The sequence below is a fragment of the Bos javanicus genome, chromosome 7, assembly GCF_032452875.1.
Source record: "Bos javanicus breed banteng chromosome 7, ARS-OSU_banteng_1.0, whole genome shotgun sequence".
Lineage (NCBI taxonomy): Eukaryota > Metazoa > Chordata > Mammalia > Artiodactyla > Bovidae > Bos > Bos javanicus.
Genome location: NC_083874.1, coordinates 81,020,366 through 81,038,204, shown reverse-complemented (window position 1 = coordinate 81,038,204; position 17,839 = coordinate 81,020,366). Strand labels below are relative to the sequence as shown.

The window sequence follows — 17,839 nt, the reverse complement described above, 5'->3', positions numbered from 1 at the left end:
GATGCCATGATCTTCGTTTTAGTCTTTAATAAACTATGCCAACTAGTTTTAGAGCTATATACAACTTGAAGAATTTTTTTTTCTCAACAGATTTTCATAATAGATACATTTTGAATATATGTCAAAAGTTGATGTCTATAATTTAGTTATTCTTCATTCAGGTCACTTTTTTTTGGCTAGCTGCTCTTTGAGTTTTTGTCATTCCAGACCAATATTTTCAACACTTTTAAAAATTAGAGTCTGATTTGAGTAAGTTTTTCAGTATTTGAAAGATATACTGATGCTTACCTAAGCTATTGAACATATGAATACTTAGATCTCATTTGAAAATGCAAAAGTAAAAAAGCATACTGGTCTTTATATTTTAAAATGTCGAGCCAAAAATTTATGTGTTTTGTGTTTTAAGTAAATTACAACAGAAAGTAAGAAAACACTTCTGGTGAGTAGTCTCTTCAGATCAGATCAGATCAGATCAGTCGCTCAGTCATGTCCGACTCTTTGTGACCCCATGAATCGCAGCATGCCAGGCCTCCCTGTCCATCACCAACTCCTGGAGTTCACCCAGACTCACGTCCATCGAGTCAGTGATGCCATCCAGCCATCTCATCCTCTGTTGTCCCCTTCTCCTCTTGCCCCCAATCCGTCCCAGCATCAGAGTCTTTTCCAATGAGTCAACTCTTCGCATGAGGTGGCCAAAGTAAAGTACTGGAGTTTCAGCTTTAGCATCATTCCTTCCAAAGAAATCCCAGGGCTGATCTCCTTTAGAATGGACTGGTTGGATCTCCTTGCAGTCCAAGGGACTCCCAAGAGTCTTCTCCAACACTACAGTTCAAAAGCATCAATTCTTCAGCACTCAGCTTTCTTCACAGTCCAACTCTCACATCCATACATGACCACTGGAAAAACCATAGCCTTGACTAGATGAACCTTTGTTGGCAAAGTAATGTCTCTGCTTTTCAATATGCTATCTAGGTTGGTCATAACTTTTCTTCCAAGGAGTAAGTGTCTTTTAATTTCATGGCTGCAGTCACCATCTGCAGTGATTTTGGAGCCCAGAAAAATAAAGTCTGACACTGTTTCCACTGTTTGCCCATCTATTTCTGTTACTGAAGAGTTTTACTCAGTTTATCATAAAGCATGAATTCTTTCTTTGCATTTTCAAACCTAAAGAGAGTAGTTTATTTCTTCCATTTGGATTAATATCTTTGCTATCTATTTCTTTATAATTTGGGGGAAGTAAAGTGTTCTGCTATGAATTTACCTCAGAAACCAGAAATGCCTGCAACAACTTATGTAACACTGTATTTAAGTATAAAAGATTAAATGAAATTGTTTATACATATCATGTACTTAAATGAAAACAGGAATCATATTCATATGAATGATACAGTAGTTTAAACATGAAGAAAAATCATTTGAATTGAGAGATTCTTATATTTACTTATAACACCTGGTATATGTAACATATGGATTATAAACTGTGAGATCTGTAATACAAAGTTAGCTGTGTTTCTTAAAAGAGAAAAAAAAGACTCTCATGACAGATATTTAATAATACAGATACTACCCAAGAACAGAATGCTTCTGCTTTTTTATAGCTGAATTATAGAAGCATCTCTGGAATATTGTTTCTAGTTTTATGCACAAACAAAATACATATCTCCTTTGTATCACAGATATTATTTCCAGGTTTTTCAGCTTAATACCAATGTGGTGAAGAGGGACAGTAGTTATCTATTAAAATAATTGAATTCCTAAAAGAAATATATATATATTCTGCTGCTGAAGGCAAAATGCACACTAGAATATAGTAAATATATGATTAAAACCTACTGCATGGAGGAAGAAATAAAACTTTGCTCCAAATCCTGGTATATTTCTACCACCCCTTAATTTATTTTAAATCAAAGTTCAGTGGTAATACATGATTTTTAGACTGATATCAGTATCCTTTCAATGGAAAAGCAGAATTACTTATTCAATCTAGAAAAATGTCTTCCCTAATATCATATTTGAAGTCATTTTTCTGTGTGGCTCTTGTAATAATATATTGTTAGCTTGTCTGCGTTCTTAGGCTCAGCAGATACCTGTGATTAACAGAAAACTTCAAGACTCTCCAACTAGTTCTAGTTCTTTTAGAAATCTGGAGGAAAAGTGAGTTATATGCAAACAGGAACATATCATGGCTTCCAAGTCAAATACTTAGGGTGAAGAAATGCTAAGATGTTAAGAGGAAGTAAACTAATTCTGTATTTTCACATCTAAGATCGGAAGTGGAATTTAGTTCAGTATAATAACTTTCTAGAAATTTAACTGCCCAATCACGGAAACACTCTTTGTAAACTTTCCAGGCAGAGTCTGAACAGTCCTTTGTCAGGACCATTGCATTGGGAGAGAGATTAAACCAGATGGAATTGTATAGCTGCCATCAGCTTTAAAATTCAGTGATTCCAAATTAGCTCTTCCCATTCTGCCTTTGTTACCCATTAGAAAGACTGTTGTTATTCTTTCTTATCTTCCTGTTTTCTGTTTGCTTCAGATTATTTGCAAAATTAAAATATTATAAGTTTCTCAAAATATGTATTGGGTAATTTCTTACGGACATCCTGTAACACTTATGAACTGTGATACATGAGCATTGGATCTACACAGATAAGTAGAACAGATTCTACCTTCAGGTACTTATTGTTTAGCATGAGATGCAGATACATAAAGAAAAACTATTAAACAGTAGGAAAAAAGTCAAAAAAAGAAATATACCTTCTCTGGCAGGGAGTCATTACGTCAAAAGCATGTAATTTTGTTAGGATTGAGGGCCCAAGGGAAAATGAGAAGACTCATTTAAGTTGGTCCCTTATTAACAGTGTAAGCAGTTAGCAACTGCAGTTTTTGAGCACCAGGTATCTTGCCTTTAATACATCAAGCACTATAATAGGTGTTGTGTACGATTTCATTTTTCCTCCAATAAGCTTATAAGAGAGTTGATGTTATCACTTTGTAGATAGGAAAGTTAAGGTTGAATGGATCATTGGGAGAATCTGGTCAGTAAACACACGTATAGAAAGGGGAGCAGAGGAAATGGGGCAGGGGAAACAGATTTTCAAACCACTATCTATGTCCAGAGCTATGAACAAAACAAATGTATCTGTCAATAAAATAAAACATAGACCTTCTAGGGTCAAAAATGAGGGGAGTTTATTTTATGAAGAATTTCTGTTATAGTCTGTCATGTGGATTTTGTTCCCAGTGACGGATTTTCTTCTCAGAGACTCCTTGCTAATACTGCTGCTGCCACCCCCATGTATGACCCAGAGGTTAAGAGAAATAGCTCTCTCAGCTATGGATAGATACCATTCTCCTGTTCCATAGCACCTCATTTGAGACATTTAAATATGATGTCTTAATAATGAGAACAACATGTAACTAGGTAGGTTTATTTACAAACTGGCTTACTCCCTGGAGTTAACAGACCTCCTGTCATTGAATATTTCCTTGTCATCTTAGCACCTACTACACAGAAGGCCATAGCAGATGAGTTACCATGAGTGTAAAAGGCCACTGCGTGTTTCTAAACCACAGGAAATTCAGTAATCTGGAGGGTGGAGGTGGGGGTAAGGGAAGAAAGTAAATATGATAGGAAATGAGGGCAGCTAAGGCTGGTCTGTGAATAACATCATAGGGCCATGCTGAAGGAAAGACTTCATTTGATAGACAGTGTGGGTCATCATGGCTTTTAAGCAACATAAAGAGGACTGAGTTTAAGAAGCACAGTTCTGGAGTCAGTATGGAGAATAGATTGGGAGGGGGAGAGGCTTAGTCAGAGAGACCAACTAAGAGAGTACAGTCGTGTCAGTAAATGACAGAGATGAGTGATATGAAGGGAGCAGTATTTCAAGAGCTATTTCACAGGTAGAATCAATAGACCTTGGTAACTGACTGGATACGGAAATTGAAATAAAAGGAAGAAACATCAAGGAGCTCCCAGAGGTTCTTAGCCTAGACTACTGTATAGAAGGTGATGCCACAGAACTGACTGAGGAAGGCAATATAAAGAACGCAGCTGTGAGAAGAGAAAATGGAGGTGACTTTTAGGTATGTTGAGTGTGAAATGGTATCCAGATAGAAACAACCAATATGAAGTTCAACATGTGAGTTGTCTAAGGGCTTAGGGGAGACATCATGACAAAATGGATTTGAGATTCCTAACATATAAATAATTGTTGAACTAATGGTAGCAGATAAGTTTACCCATAAATGCATATTTATTTAGAAGGATGCTGTGGCTAGAACTCGGAGAAAAGCAATATTTAAAGAGTTGGCAAAATAAAAGGAATCAGCAAAGGAAACTGAAGAATGGTCAGAGAAGTTGGAGGAATAGTAATGTCAGAAAGCCAAGCATGAAGTATACTAGTTGATAGTTTACAATATATTAATATGATCATATTAAAATTAATCTTTTGGCCCTTATGGAAACTAATCTGATATGTACATTACATGTTTTTATTTTTTGAATGCACATAACATTCAAATATTGACAGAAGTCTGTCGAGTCATAATTCACACGTGCATATTTTAAGTATACTTTAGTGTTCGTATATTTTTGAGGATTTGTATACTAGTACATTTTTTTCTGGAATATATTATTTTGCAGACAGAAGTTCACATTCAGCTTGCTTATATTAGATTCACCTGTTTGTTTTCAGACTACATAATTCTTCTGATTCTGACAGTTTCAAACATATTGACTTAGTCTTTTCTTTAAAAACAGAGTTTGGGATTTATGAAATGTCTTGCTTGAAAAAGTTCACTGTTGTACAGATATCAAGAAATTAAGATAATTGAATATTACAATTGTAAATATACCTTAATCATTTAACATGCTCCAATGATCATACATATTCACATAGTTTTAAAAAGACACAAACCAATGTAACTGCTAAATAGAAGCAAAAGTACAAGAGTGGACCCTTCAGAGAATGAATTGCACAGGCCTTATCCAACCAGGAGTTATGTAGGGAAATCATTAACCTGCTCTCTTTCTTTCCCCCCTCCTCTTTGGTTTTGTTTTTTTGTTTTGTGGTAGTCTGACCCTTGGTTATCATTACAGAACTATGGAGGTGCAATGAGACCCCCACTGAATGCTTTAGGTGGCCCCGGAATGCCTGGAATGAACATGTAAGCAAAATGCTATATTGTCCTGTAAACTGTTCTGTTTTCTGTCTTCTAAAGTCACACCAATTTGTAACACAATTTAAGCTAAATTTCTTTGTAATGTAAAATGAAACGACAGTATAAATGAACTAAATGTGAACTGTGGTGTTTGCTTCGTTTTCACAACATATTCTCTGTTTTTCTGCCTTCCTTTGCAACCTTTTTTTTCCATTTCAAATGCCAACTTTTAGCCTGATTTTCATGTTCTATTTATCATAAAAATGAATCTCTTGTAAATAAGCACATAGTACTCATGCAGTCCATACAAAAATATGAAGAGATGACACCAAGACCATGACTTAACCCTCCAGAAGTAGACAAGTGAATATTGTTCATTGTAACAGATACAGTATGATTCCTATGAGTTTTAAACTTTTAGAAATATGTATACCTATAGATGTCCTTCCTAAAGATAGATGTATATTTGCTTTGTTGGGACCACTGTTAACTCAGGAAGAAGTTTCTAGTAGTTTCTTCTTTATTAAAGAACTTTCCATAGTATAATTTCTTTTGAAAATTCAAGATATACTTAGGGAGTAAACTAATAGACTTTTTTTGTTTTTGTTTTTTACTGTAAAGGCCTTTCAAAACCAAGGAGAGCAGTTACTTCTATCAATCAATAGAATGCAATTTGTTAAGGAGTTTTAATTTCTTTTCCATTGTCTTACTTGCCCTCAAAGTTCCATATACACCCAGAACTTGTTAATGGCCTTCATTAATTCATTAGAAGATCAATTCCATGATGTGGCCTAAAGAAAATTTATCAGAAATAATGAAAGAGTTCTGTTTATGGCTTGGGTAGTCTCATCTATTTCCATATTCCCCATTAGTCCATGTTTTGGTTACTTATCTATCAGACTACACGACTCTGCCATCATTTAATGGCATTGAAAATATACTGAGGTAAGCTTCGTTTGATGTCCATAGGGATTTGTTTAAGTTTCTGGAACCATTTTCATGGAAAGCAGTTTTGCCTAAAATAGAAAATAGGTTAATAGGTGGATACCAACCAGGCTTAAAACCGACAGAACAAGGGGGAGAAAAGTAGGTCAGATTTTCCTATCCCATCTTTTTACTTTTAAAGTAAAAATGGATAGACATGAAGTCTTTTCTTAAATTCTTTCAAAGGTTTAACTTTATTAATGATTGCTACAAAAAGGAGTGATATTTTGTGCTTATATCAAAAGTTGAAACTCTCAATAATAGGATTTAGATATATATAAAATTTACCTAAAATTCTGACTTTAAAGTGAAATAGCTTCTAAAGGATAATTTGAATTCTATGTATAGATGTTAAGGAGTATACATTTTGAATGCTGTGATCAACCCAGAATTCTCATTAAATATTAAGAATGTATCTAATATCATTTGGTATATTACTCATCATGATAATTAGTGATGTGGTCGACTTTAGATCAACTTGGTTTTGCTAGTATAAGAAAAGTCATTCTCATGTGACCACTGGAAATCAGATAGCTGCTTAAAATTGTCTAATTTCTTTCTCACATACATTTAAACATACTTATGGGTGTATTTAATTCCATAGACTATGAAGACTAAAAGTATGGCTGAAAATTTCAAATGATTATTTCTGTTGGTGTTTGGGTTTCTTATTTTAATATATCCAGATATTTTAAAATGTTTTTATTATATGTTACTATATGTATAATTTCCTGCTTTTAAAGAAATCTTAAGCTTTAAAGATTGACATTCCATTAATTACTATTGACTGTTATTTGGGGTCTTATATAATTTTAAGTTTTCTATAAATTAGGATTCCTTTAAGGAAATATTTATGATGAATATTTCCCTCTAACAGAGAAAGTTCTGAAATATGGACGATCTAAACAGAGAGACTCATTGTTTTATTGATTTTGGCCCCAATAAAGCAAAAGTGAATTTAAAGAGACATAAATAAACCGTATTATTGTCTCCACTGTACTCAATAAATTTTATTGAAATTCACTCCATAATTATCATTAAAACAAATTAAATCTTACTATGTAATGGCAAGTAAGTATTTCTAACTGAAATTATGACTTTCTTCATGTCATTATTTTACATGTTGGATAAATTAAAAATTAAAGGAAAGGGCATTAGAGTTAGTGTTACTTAGGCTAGGGCTTCCCTGGTGGCTCAGTGGTAAAAAAGCCTCCTGCCAGTGCAGAAGACACGGGTTCAGTCCCTGGTTCAAGAAGATCCCCTGGAGAAGGAAATAACAACCCACTCCAGTATTCTTCCCTGGGAAATCCCAAGGACAGAGCAGTCTGGCGGGCTACAGTCTGGGGGGCGGCAAAAGAGCTGGGCATGCCTTAGGGACTGAACGACAGGCACCACGTTGGGCTACGTCTTTAATAGTCTAGACATTTGTGTTGGGATCAGGAGGGATCTACCAGAGATCTATAGCTGGATGAGGTTTCTTTAGTTTGTCACTTTTCATTATTTGATAGCAAAATGTAATGATAGTAAAAAATACCCAGCCCTGGTCATGAAAGTAAAGAAATACCATATTCTAACTGCAGCTTTCTCTCTTACTGAAACCAAACCATTTGGAACAAAATTTTGATTATTTTGTTGTTAAAAAACATACTGGTCATCTCCAAAGAAAATGGTTATTTTGGTATGATTTTTATATTTCCATGCTATAAACTCAGGGTAAATCATATGCAGTGTCATCTAAAATTAAAATAAGAGCCTATTTTTTAGTGTTTCTATAGCTAGTACTATATATTTAGAATTAAAATTCAATATCAATTTCAGTAACTTAAAGTAGAATTTACAAACTGTAACCACAATGTAAATGTTTTCAAATGCATCATAGATTTTTAAAAGAAAACTGTATTTTTAAATAAAGTACATTTTTACAAATTTAAAAAGAATGTAAGATTCAGCATTTTAAAACATTTCTAATTCAACTTTGTGTCCCTTGGTATTTTATAGGAACTAAAAGGACAAATAATTTCAAAGGATCTAGACCCTTTAGGTTCTAGATAATACCCTATAGAATTAGAAGGTTTACATAGTTATTATCTTGAAATGAAATGACTGAATTATGGAAGAAAAGATATTTTTTTTCTCTTTGGTAGTCATGGTTGCCTTCATTTCATCATATCCATACACCCTACCAAAAATTAAAGACTTTTTTTTTGCGAGCTTAAAAAGATGGGTTTATTTGGGAATAGCAGAGGAATTGTAATTTGGGACAAGCAGATTGCAGCAAGCTACAACTGAGTCCGTTAGGTTTGAGGTCTAGGTAGTATTTATGAGTAGGAAATGGAGAGAGAGGAGAGTTCAGTTAGAATCAGTTAAAACAAAAAACAAAGGAAGACCAGCCTTGAAAACTCTCTAAGTAAACAACATTCTTTTAAACTTCATTTTTCTCTTTATTTTTAAATGAGATTAACTGATTCTACTTCAAACTATACTTATGTAGAAATTTACATTCAAAATAATACCTATAGTTTGTAGATTATTCTCTTGATAATACTGATGGCCCTCAAAAGTAGAGAAAACTTACTGCACTTAAGAAGTTGTTCTAATAGAACTACTCACTACTATAACCCTCACTTTATTTGATAGTATTTGCAAAACTTAAAGTGTTTTCTAACACAGTGGTAATGATAGGGGAAATTTAGCTTATCCAAATGAATACTTAACCCATTACAGTAAAATGCAATTTATTATGAAGTACATGGTGAGCTGAGACATTAGTATTTGTCAAACAGTTGAAATGCATAAAAGGTATTTTATGGTTCTTAGAATAAATTTAGCGTAATCATTTAATTTTTATTTATTTGTTTAAGTAATATTTAGTTTAACATATTAACATTAAGCAAATTTTAAGTAAAAATTATTTTATATTTAATATATCTTATTCACACAGTCCTTGTTTAAACATAATACTTCAGAATTATGAAATTATCTGCATATCATTGCAAACAATTTTTGGCCATGATTTGGATATATATATTGTTATGTTGTTGTAAGATAAGTATTTCCTAATTTCTCCACTGTATTTTATTTAACATCAAGCAAGTCAAATATTTCACTTGATCAACATATATCCTGTGCTTAACCTCAGTTTCTGCCCATTAAGACATTGAATCCTCTATGTAAAATCACCTTTCTAAAGTGCTCCAGTAACTAATTGTAAAGTCATCATCATCATCTTAGAGAGGAATTATTTCCAGAAACAATACATGTGTCCCTCACCTTCTGGCTGTGCATAATATTTTGACCAGTATTTTGACTCCAACATCTTATTTCCCCCTCTATTCCTCCAACAGAATTGGGTAAAATTGTACTTGGGCATCCTAATGGAGCCTAAGGACACAATTTCTCATGCCCTTCCCTGCTGTTTGCATTCCTTGGAATCCCAAAATAATACTCAAAACAGTTCTAAATATTCCAACCAAACATGGGTAATACAGCTAACTTGGACAATTTCTATCTAACATTTAGAATTTTAGGTTTAAGGTCCATAGAGTAAGAATCAGGGGACTTTTTTTTTTTTTTTAATTAAAAAGCTCAGTGTTTTCATTGATATTAGAGGGAAAGGAGTTTTGAGTGACCCTAATTACAAAGGACATGCTAACAGTAGTCTCCTTCTCATCAGGCAGTATTTATTCAGGTGCAGTTAATACTAAAAGCATATGGACAGGAGAACTTTTTAACTTAACTAGGCATTAATTTTGTTTTAAAATCATTATGTCTTTAAGCTATAGAATAGGGAGCATGCTTCTCCACCCTAACATGAAGCAATGTATTGACATATGTTGGCATAGCTTACCTCCTGTTTTTTCCCCCCAAGATTTACTCTGACCACCGTCTTGAACTACAATTATGAAAACAAGAAATGTGATCCCCTTGTTTAATAGTAACTAAATTGTCAGCACTGAAAGATAGATTGACATATAGATGTATAAAGTAATGTGATATTCTATGCAAATTTTTTGAAGAGGAGGGAACTTTTATATACATTTATTTGTAGCTTAATACAAGCAATAATTTTATATATAATAGTATTTTACAATTTCATTTTGAATGATACAGAAAGGACTTATATTGATGTCACATTTATAGTTTGTATTTATCTCATAATTAGTTATTTTTACTCCAAAAGCAGATTCTTATAATGATTCAATATATGTATATATATATTTACTGCTATAGGTGATTACCACTTTTAGTGGTTATTATAATAACTGAACCTAGTAATTTGATTTGGAAAGAAAGCTGTTTGGGGAATGATAAGGCTTTTGGATTTTAGTAGTTAAAAAAGCTATGAGAATATAAAGAGTAATTGCAGTGCTGAACTAGAACAGCATAGTAACTGAATTATAAATGTTAGTATTTTATGATGTTGTTGCTTATTGTGAAACATTCAGAGCATGAGTTAAAATTTCATTTATCATATTGTCTTGTAGGGGCCCAGGTGGTGGTAGACCTTGGCCAAACCCGACAAATGCCAATTCAGTGAGTACATATATATATTTTTTCACTTTCTTTGTGCTTTGTAACAGTTAACAACAAAAATCTGTTCCTTTTGAGAGCCCCACAATTGGTCATATTAACCTTTTTTAAGTAATAATTCAAAAGTATTTTTATATGTTCTTAGAAAAATATGTATAATCCTTGAAGTTATGTGATTTGTTTCACTTCAAGATGTAAGGTAAAGATGCATTCTATGTAGATTAACGGACATTCAAAAATAGAGGAATAGTGTGATTTATTGCAAAAAGAATACTGCAGTAGCCTACATTTATCATAAAATCTATCATATAATGAATTCACCTATAAAATAACTATAGTAATTACTAAATTGCCAAATAAACCCAATTATGACCAGGTATTATGATTCTGTTTGCTGTTCTAGTTGTACCTAGGCTTGCTGTCTCACTGCTCCAGGAAACAAGTATAGCTTTGCCTTGTGCCTATGGACTAAACTGCCGTCCTTAGGCTTGTATCTATGTATCTGGCATCATGGGAGTTTTCCTTATCATTTTGTGGCTGTGATTTGACTGCATAAATATATTTGTTTCTTAATAATGTCACAAATGTAGGCACAGGTTAAAATTTAAGCTTTCAGTCTTTAAAATAATACTTTAAATCTACTGACCCAGGAAATAGCTTTCTTGACTTTTGAAACCTTGGGTTCATATGTGAGAGAGTTCTCCTCCGTACATCTGTGTAGTATGTGCACTGCACAAAGATGCCTGAGTCAGAGTCAGCAGGAGACCGGAAGATAGCTGGTTTCCAGTCGTGAAGTCTGTGGAGTATTTACCCAGAAGGGATGCCTTTTGCTTATATGCAGGTACCTACATTGACTAGCAGTGGCCTTAATTCTGAATAAACATGAAACTGATCCAATGTTTAACATTAATTTAAATTTTAAGAAAATGTAAATTTGTGAAGTGTGGATGGTATGGACTTCCCATGTAGCTCAGCTGGTAAAGAATCCACCTGCAAGGCAGGAGACTCCAGTTCAATTCCTGGGTGTGCAAGATCTGCTGGAGAAGGGATAGGCTACCCACCCCAGTATCCTTGGGCTTCCCTGGTGGATGGTATAGACAGAATCATCCTGAATCTATTTCTGTTCTAAAGTAGAAATCACTTACTTCTCATATTAAGTAACTGTCATATTTTTAGAGAAAATGTTTAATCTGTATTACTTGCCTATCTCTTAGATTCAATAGCTATGACGTTTGATAATTAAATAAAATTGCTTGGGGTGGAGAGAATGATGATGTTGCTTCTGCTTGGGTCTTCGGTGCACTATTTCAGCAGATCTTATACTCTTTTACCTGGTTATGTTATATATGACTATCTTTACTCCACAGTTTTCTTTTCATTTGTGTGTATGCTTTTGAATACTTCACATTTCTATTTCCTTTTTGCTCTATGTGCCTTTCAAACTTTAAGACTTCCCTTTACAATGGCATCTAACTGGCAGCTCAGATGCTTTCTTTGAACTTCCCATTAAAATACCCAAAGGTACAGGAAAACAATTTTTTAATAACGGTAGAAACTCTGCCAGTCTTCCTGTTGTCAGAATCTGGAGCATATTTCTATTATCTGCACATCTGGTGAAACAGGATTAAAAAGCACAATTGATGACCCACCTCCACTAGTAAGCTTTCCTACCTAAAAGCAAAAAGACCTCTCTCCTTCCTCAGTGCCCACTTAGCCAGCCATCCCTACACTGCAGGGCAGGAGTGAGCTCACACCCACCACTGCCCACCTTCCCCAGCGCCTCCTGTACTCTTAACCAGAGACCCTATCCTCTAAAAGCCACCAAGGAAGGACTGATACTGAAGGCGGTACATTGTACCTAGCAAGTGTGTTATCCGAGTAAAGAGTATTAGATAGAGGCAGAGATGAGCAAAGAGTTGTACTTTCTTACGATTTTTTAAAGTACAGTCAGTCCCTGACATATGAACCTTCGAGTTGCAAACTTTCAAAGATACAAACATGTGTTCACGTGTCCAGTCATGTAAGTTAGTTCACGTGTCTGGTGTATATTGTCACCTGCTTGTGTCCCCCACAAGCGGCTGTGCTCTTGTGTACTTTACAGTACTGTGTAGAGTACAGTCATACGGTATCTTGATTTCAAGTCCAGGATGTCCAGAAGCTGGCATAAAAGCAGCCGTGATGTAGGTGGTACTGCTAAGAAGTGCCAGCTGTTGTACTATACTACTGTACTTTTCAAGGTACTACAGTGTGAGATCAAAAATGTTTATTTTGTGTTTGTTTTTTTATGTATTATTTGTGTGAAAAGTATTATAAACCTATTACAGTACAACACTATTTAGCCAATTATGTCAGTTTGGGTACCTAGGCTAACTTTATTGGACTTACAACAAATTGGACTTACACACGTACTCACAGAACAGAACTCATTCATATTTAGGGGACTTTCTATACCAAAGACACCCTTCAGGATTTCACAGAGCCAAGCAGTGTGGATAGAAGAACTCACCATATCAGGTCAGCAGCTCTGCGTTATTTTAGATCCCGAGAAACACTAGGAGTTAAGAGAAGGAGCTGTGCATATCAAACCACTGTCCAACAACCACTCCAAAGTGGGCGTTTGGCTAGCACACATGTAGGCACGTAATCAAGTTGAAAGCAATTCCTGCTAATGTGATTAATGTGTACCACATATGTGTTTTCCTACCCTCAAAGAATTTGATGGGATAGGGAAAAGTTGTGAGAACACCTATCGTTTTCTCTTCACAAAGAGAAAGGAGTCATCATCCTGAGCACTGAAAGGAAAAGCATTCCTCCGAAATACGGTTGTTTATGAGAAGAAAAAACCATAGGCAAGTGATGACTTTCTAGCAAAAACATAAGGCTTACATGAAACAAAGCAAAAGTATTCAAGAGGGATTTTTTTTCCCCCTGCTTACCATAGATTATACTGTAGTGACAATTTACCTTTATTATTTTGAATTCCAAGTTCTTTGGGCTTTTTGTCTGTATTTAAAATTACAAATAGTTTTCATTTTGTGTCAGTACAGTATGCCCAGGGCTCCTCAGGGTAGCGTGCTAAAGGTTGGCTGCTTTGCTTTTGCTGTTTCCAAATATGTTTTATATACTTTTTTTTCTTTTAAGGACTTTGTTTCCTAAAAACGAAGAGACTATCTTTCACAGTATAAGGATCAACATTTTAAAATTAATATTGATGTAATCTGTTTTCTGATCTGCACACCTTATTTTGATTCCACCAGTTGTCCCTACAGTGTCTTTTGTAACAAAAGAAAATCCCCATTCACTCGTTGCATTCATTTGTCAAGTCCTTTGTCTCCTTTAACCTGGAACAGTTCCTTTGTCTTTTTTAACCTTGGAGTTTTGTTGACCACAAGCCAGTTATTTTGTACAGTGTCCCATAATTTGGTCTTGGTGGATGTCTCCTCACAATTAGATTCAGGTTATATATATTTGTCAGGAATCCCCAGAAGTAACTTTGGGTTTTTCTCAGTGCATCATTTCAGGAGGTGTGTGGTGGTAATTGTCTATTATTTGTGTTACTTACGTTAACTTCAGTCACTTAGTTAAGGCGGTGCTTGTTACGTTTCTCCACTGTTAAATGATTGTTTTTCCCTTTGTAATTATCTGCTTGTGAGACATACTTCAACACTGCCATAAAGATCGTACTTTAATCCTCTGCTTTTTGTATCCATTGATAATTCTGTCCTGAATTATCTTTTCACTATGTTGGTTGCCAAATGGCTATTTTCTAATTCTGTCTTTCCTTCTCTGCTTATTACTTGATTCTTTACTAGATGAGTTTTTCTTTCTTCTCCAATCATTCGTATATATCTGATGTACTTGTGGATTCTACTTTGTGCAAAGGTTTTGCTTTTTAAATAAAATCATGTCAGATTTGTCCAGTTAGAACCCCTTCAAGTTGGGTCATTTGTCCTTTTGACATATCCCTGTTATGCTTTGAGCATTTTGAAGCTCATATTTTCCCAGCCTTAACCCTGATAACAGCCATTTATATATGGGTCCTTGGTTCCTTTTAGTGGAGAGTGGTATTTAGAACCCATTGGTGTGACCTAACTTCTAGCCATCTCAACCAACAGATACAGATACATATATATACATACACACATACCTATAGCCACACACATCTGTGTCTTTATCTATCCATATTAAAACCAGGAGTACACGCTGCAGCTCTGTTTACAATTAGCCAAGACATGGAAGCAACCTAAGTGTCCATCAAAAGATGAATGGATAAAGATGATGTGCTGTGTATAAATGGTATGTTCAGTTCAGTCGCTCAGTCATGTCTGACTTTTTTATGACTCCATGGACTACAGCATGCCAGGCCTCCCTGTCCATCACCAACTCCCAGAGTTTACCCAAACTCATGTCCATTGAGTTGGTGATGCCATCCAGCCCTCTCATCCTCTGTGGTTCCCTCCTTCTCCTGCCTTCAGTTTTTTACAATGGTATATTGCTGCTGCTGCTGCTAAGTCACTTCAGTCGTGTCCAACTCTGTGCAACCCCACAGATGGCAGCCTACCAGTCTCCCCAGTCCCTGGGATTCTCCAGGCAAGAACACTGGAGTGGGTTGCCATTTCCTTCTCCAATGCATGAAAGTGAAAAGTGAAAGTGAAGTCGCTCAGTCGTGTCCGACCCTCAGCGACCCCATGGACTGCAGCCTTCCAGTCTCCTCCGTCCATGGCATTTTCCAGGCAAGAGTACTGGAGTGGGGTGCCATTGCCTTCTCCAACGGTATATTACTCAGCCATTAAAAAAAAAAAAAAGAATGAGTGAAATAATGACATTTGTGGCAACATGAATGGATCTAGAGATTAACATGCTAAATCAGACAAAGAAAAATATCATATGATATCACCCATATGTGGAATCTGATTTTTTAAATGATACAAATCAACTTATTTTCAAAATAGAAACAGATTGCCAGATATTGAAAACAAACTTATGATTCCCAAAGTGGGAGAATGTGGAAGGGATGGATAAATCAAGAGCTTGAGAATAACATATACATGCTACTATATACAAGATAGATAATCAACAAGGACCTACCATATACCAAGAAAACTCTACTCAGTATTGTGTGATAACTTATATGAGAAAAGAATCTGTAAAAGAATAAACATATGTGTGTGTATAACTGAATCACTTTGCGGTACACTTGAAACTAACACTACTGTAAATCAGCTAAAGTCCAATAAAATTTAAAAGCAGAAAACCATGAGTGCACACTGGTGCTTCAACTGTAATTCAATACGACAGAGTTCATTCTAGACTTCCTGCTTTCCATGTTGTTTATTCACTTCTCTGAAAGTAAGAAGTCTGCCTACCATTATCCACAATAAATTTATTTATCTGTGTAATCTGTATCTTCACATAGTTTTGTCATATATGTTTCGAACAAAAATCTTTTGGCACCCCTTTACATGGCAGCAGGAGAAACATTTTTTAAAACCAATTTATGGGACTTACCCGGTGGCACAGTGGATAAGAATCTGCCAGCCAACTCAGGGGACATGGCTTCAGTCTCTGGTCCAGGAAGATTCCACATACTGAGGAGCAACCAAACCCCTGCACCAACTGCTGATCCTGAAACTCTAGAACCTGCGAGCCACAACTACTGAGCCCATGTACTACAGCCATAAACCCCACACACAGAGTCTACTATGCAACGAAGAGTAGCCCCGCTCACCAAAACTAGAGAAAGCTTGCACTAAGCAGCAAAGACTCAGTGCAGCCAAAACTAAATAAAATTATTTTTTAAATTTATATTTTTAATTCAGATAATATGATTTTTACTTTTAACTTCCCTTATGCTGAGTATAACAGTATTGGCCTCTGATTCTTACTTGGAAACTTACAAGTCTGCCAACCTTTTTATTTTTTATGTTTTTCACAAAGAACTGTACATTTGAGCTGAACTGTAGAACAGGTTCTAATCATAAAGTAGCAAGCACTTTTATCAAAAATACCTGAATTAGCTTTGTCAGGAGATACTTTTGATTATATGTACCAACCTAACTAGGCTCATACTGAAGGAAAATACTACTGGATCATGTATCTGAAAAGTCCAGATATAAATTTGCTGGGGGACACATTTGGCTCCAGGGTTCACATAACACCATCAGGACCCTGTCCCTATTCACCGCTTACCCTTGTTCCACGAGTCTGGCAAGAAGGCTGTGTGAGGCTCCAGATTTGTATCCTCAGCTCCCTGTTAAGCACAAAAGAGCACAACTCTCATCAGTTAAGCACAGGTACTGGAAGTAACTAACTGAAGTAGATTTGCTCAGCTTGGATACATAGGCTTATTCATGAACCAGCTATGACCCGGGGGTACAGTGCTCTATCCACCAGGCCCGGCTCACTCACTCAACCCCCTGAGCCCCGCCTGAACCACATGGAAAAATAAGGGCGATATGGTTCAAAGAAAATGCAGGGAACAATTGGCAGAAGAGGGGCTGAGCAGAAACAACAGATGATCAGTACAGCACTGTATTCCTCAACTCACTAACTGGACAGGAAACAGAGAAAACTCCTGTAAGGAAAAATAAGGATCTACTAGAGTGATTAAGCCCAAGAGAAATACAAATATTTTACTCCAGGTAGGAGCTTTGCCCTATTAAAAATAGATGCTCATTTTTTTAAAAGAGCACTAAAAAATAAAAGAACATTTTCAGCTTTACAGTGACACAGAGAATGTTCCCCTCCCTGGTTTCTAGTGAACTGAATTTCAGTGCATATAAGGTAGTTTTGAATTTCACAGTTGATGAAAACTCCTTAGCTAAAATAAAATGTTAAGCTACTTAGCTAATCATTTTTTAATAAAGCCAAAGAGAACCTCTAGGTATTCTGCTATTCATCTACCATGGCACCAATCATAAATACTAGGAGTCAGAATATTTCAGGATTTTTGGATTGTCGTCACATCTCTTGAGTTTTCTGTCTAGCTTAACCAGACAAACATGTGGCCTTAATTTTTATTATCTGTCAAATAAGAGATTTGTGTAGTTCTATGATTCTGATCTTCTAGCTCTCTGGTCTTATCTTCTACATCTGCATTTTCATCTTAATGGATATTTTGTATAGTATATGGGGGAGGGGTGGAGGGAAAAGATTA

The 17,839-nt window shown here is 35.4% G+C and overlaps 1 protein-coding gene across 8 annotated transcripts in view; it reads left to right on the top strand.

Annotated features, from left to right (window-relative positions):
• SSBP2 (single stranded DNA binding protein 2) overlaps window positions 1-17,839 on the top strand; it is a 311,687-nt gene that overhangs the window by 260,414 nt on the left and 33,434 nt on the right. For 5 of the 8 annotated variants that reach the window (XM_061424315.1, XM_061424313.1, XM_061424311.1 and 2 more), the window contains 2 exons: window positions 5,084-5,175; window positions 10,638-10,686. In XM_061424315.1, the coding sequence (XP_061280299.1) occupies window positions 5,084-5,175; window positions 10,638-10,686 (141 nt within the window). The remainder of the gene's footprint in view (window positions 1-5,083; window positions 5,176-10,637; window positions 10,687-17,839) is intronic. The other 3 variants (XM_061424314.1, XM_061424316.1, XM_061424310.1) reach the window with 1 other exon arrangement.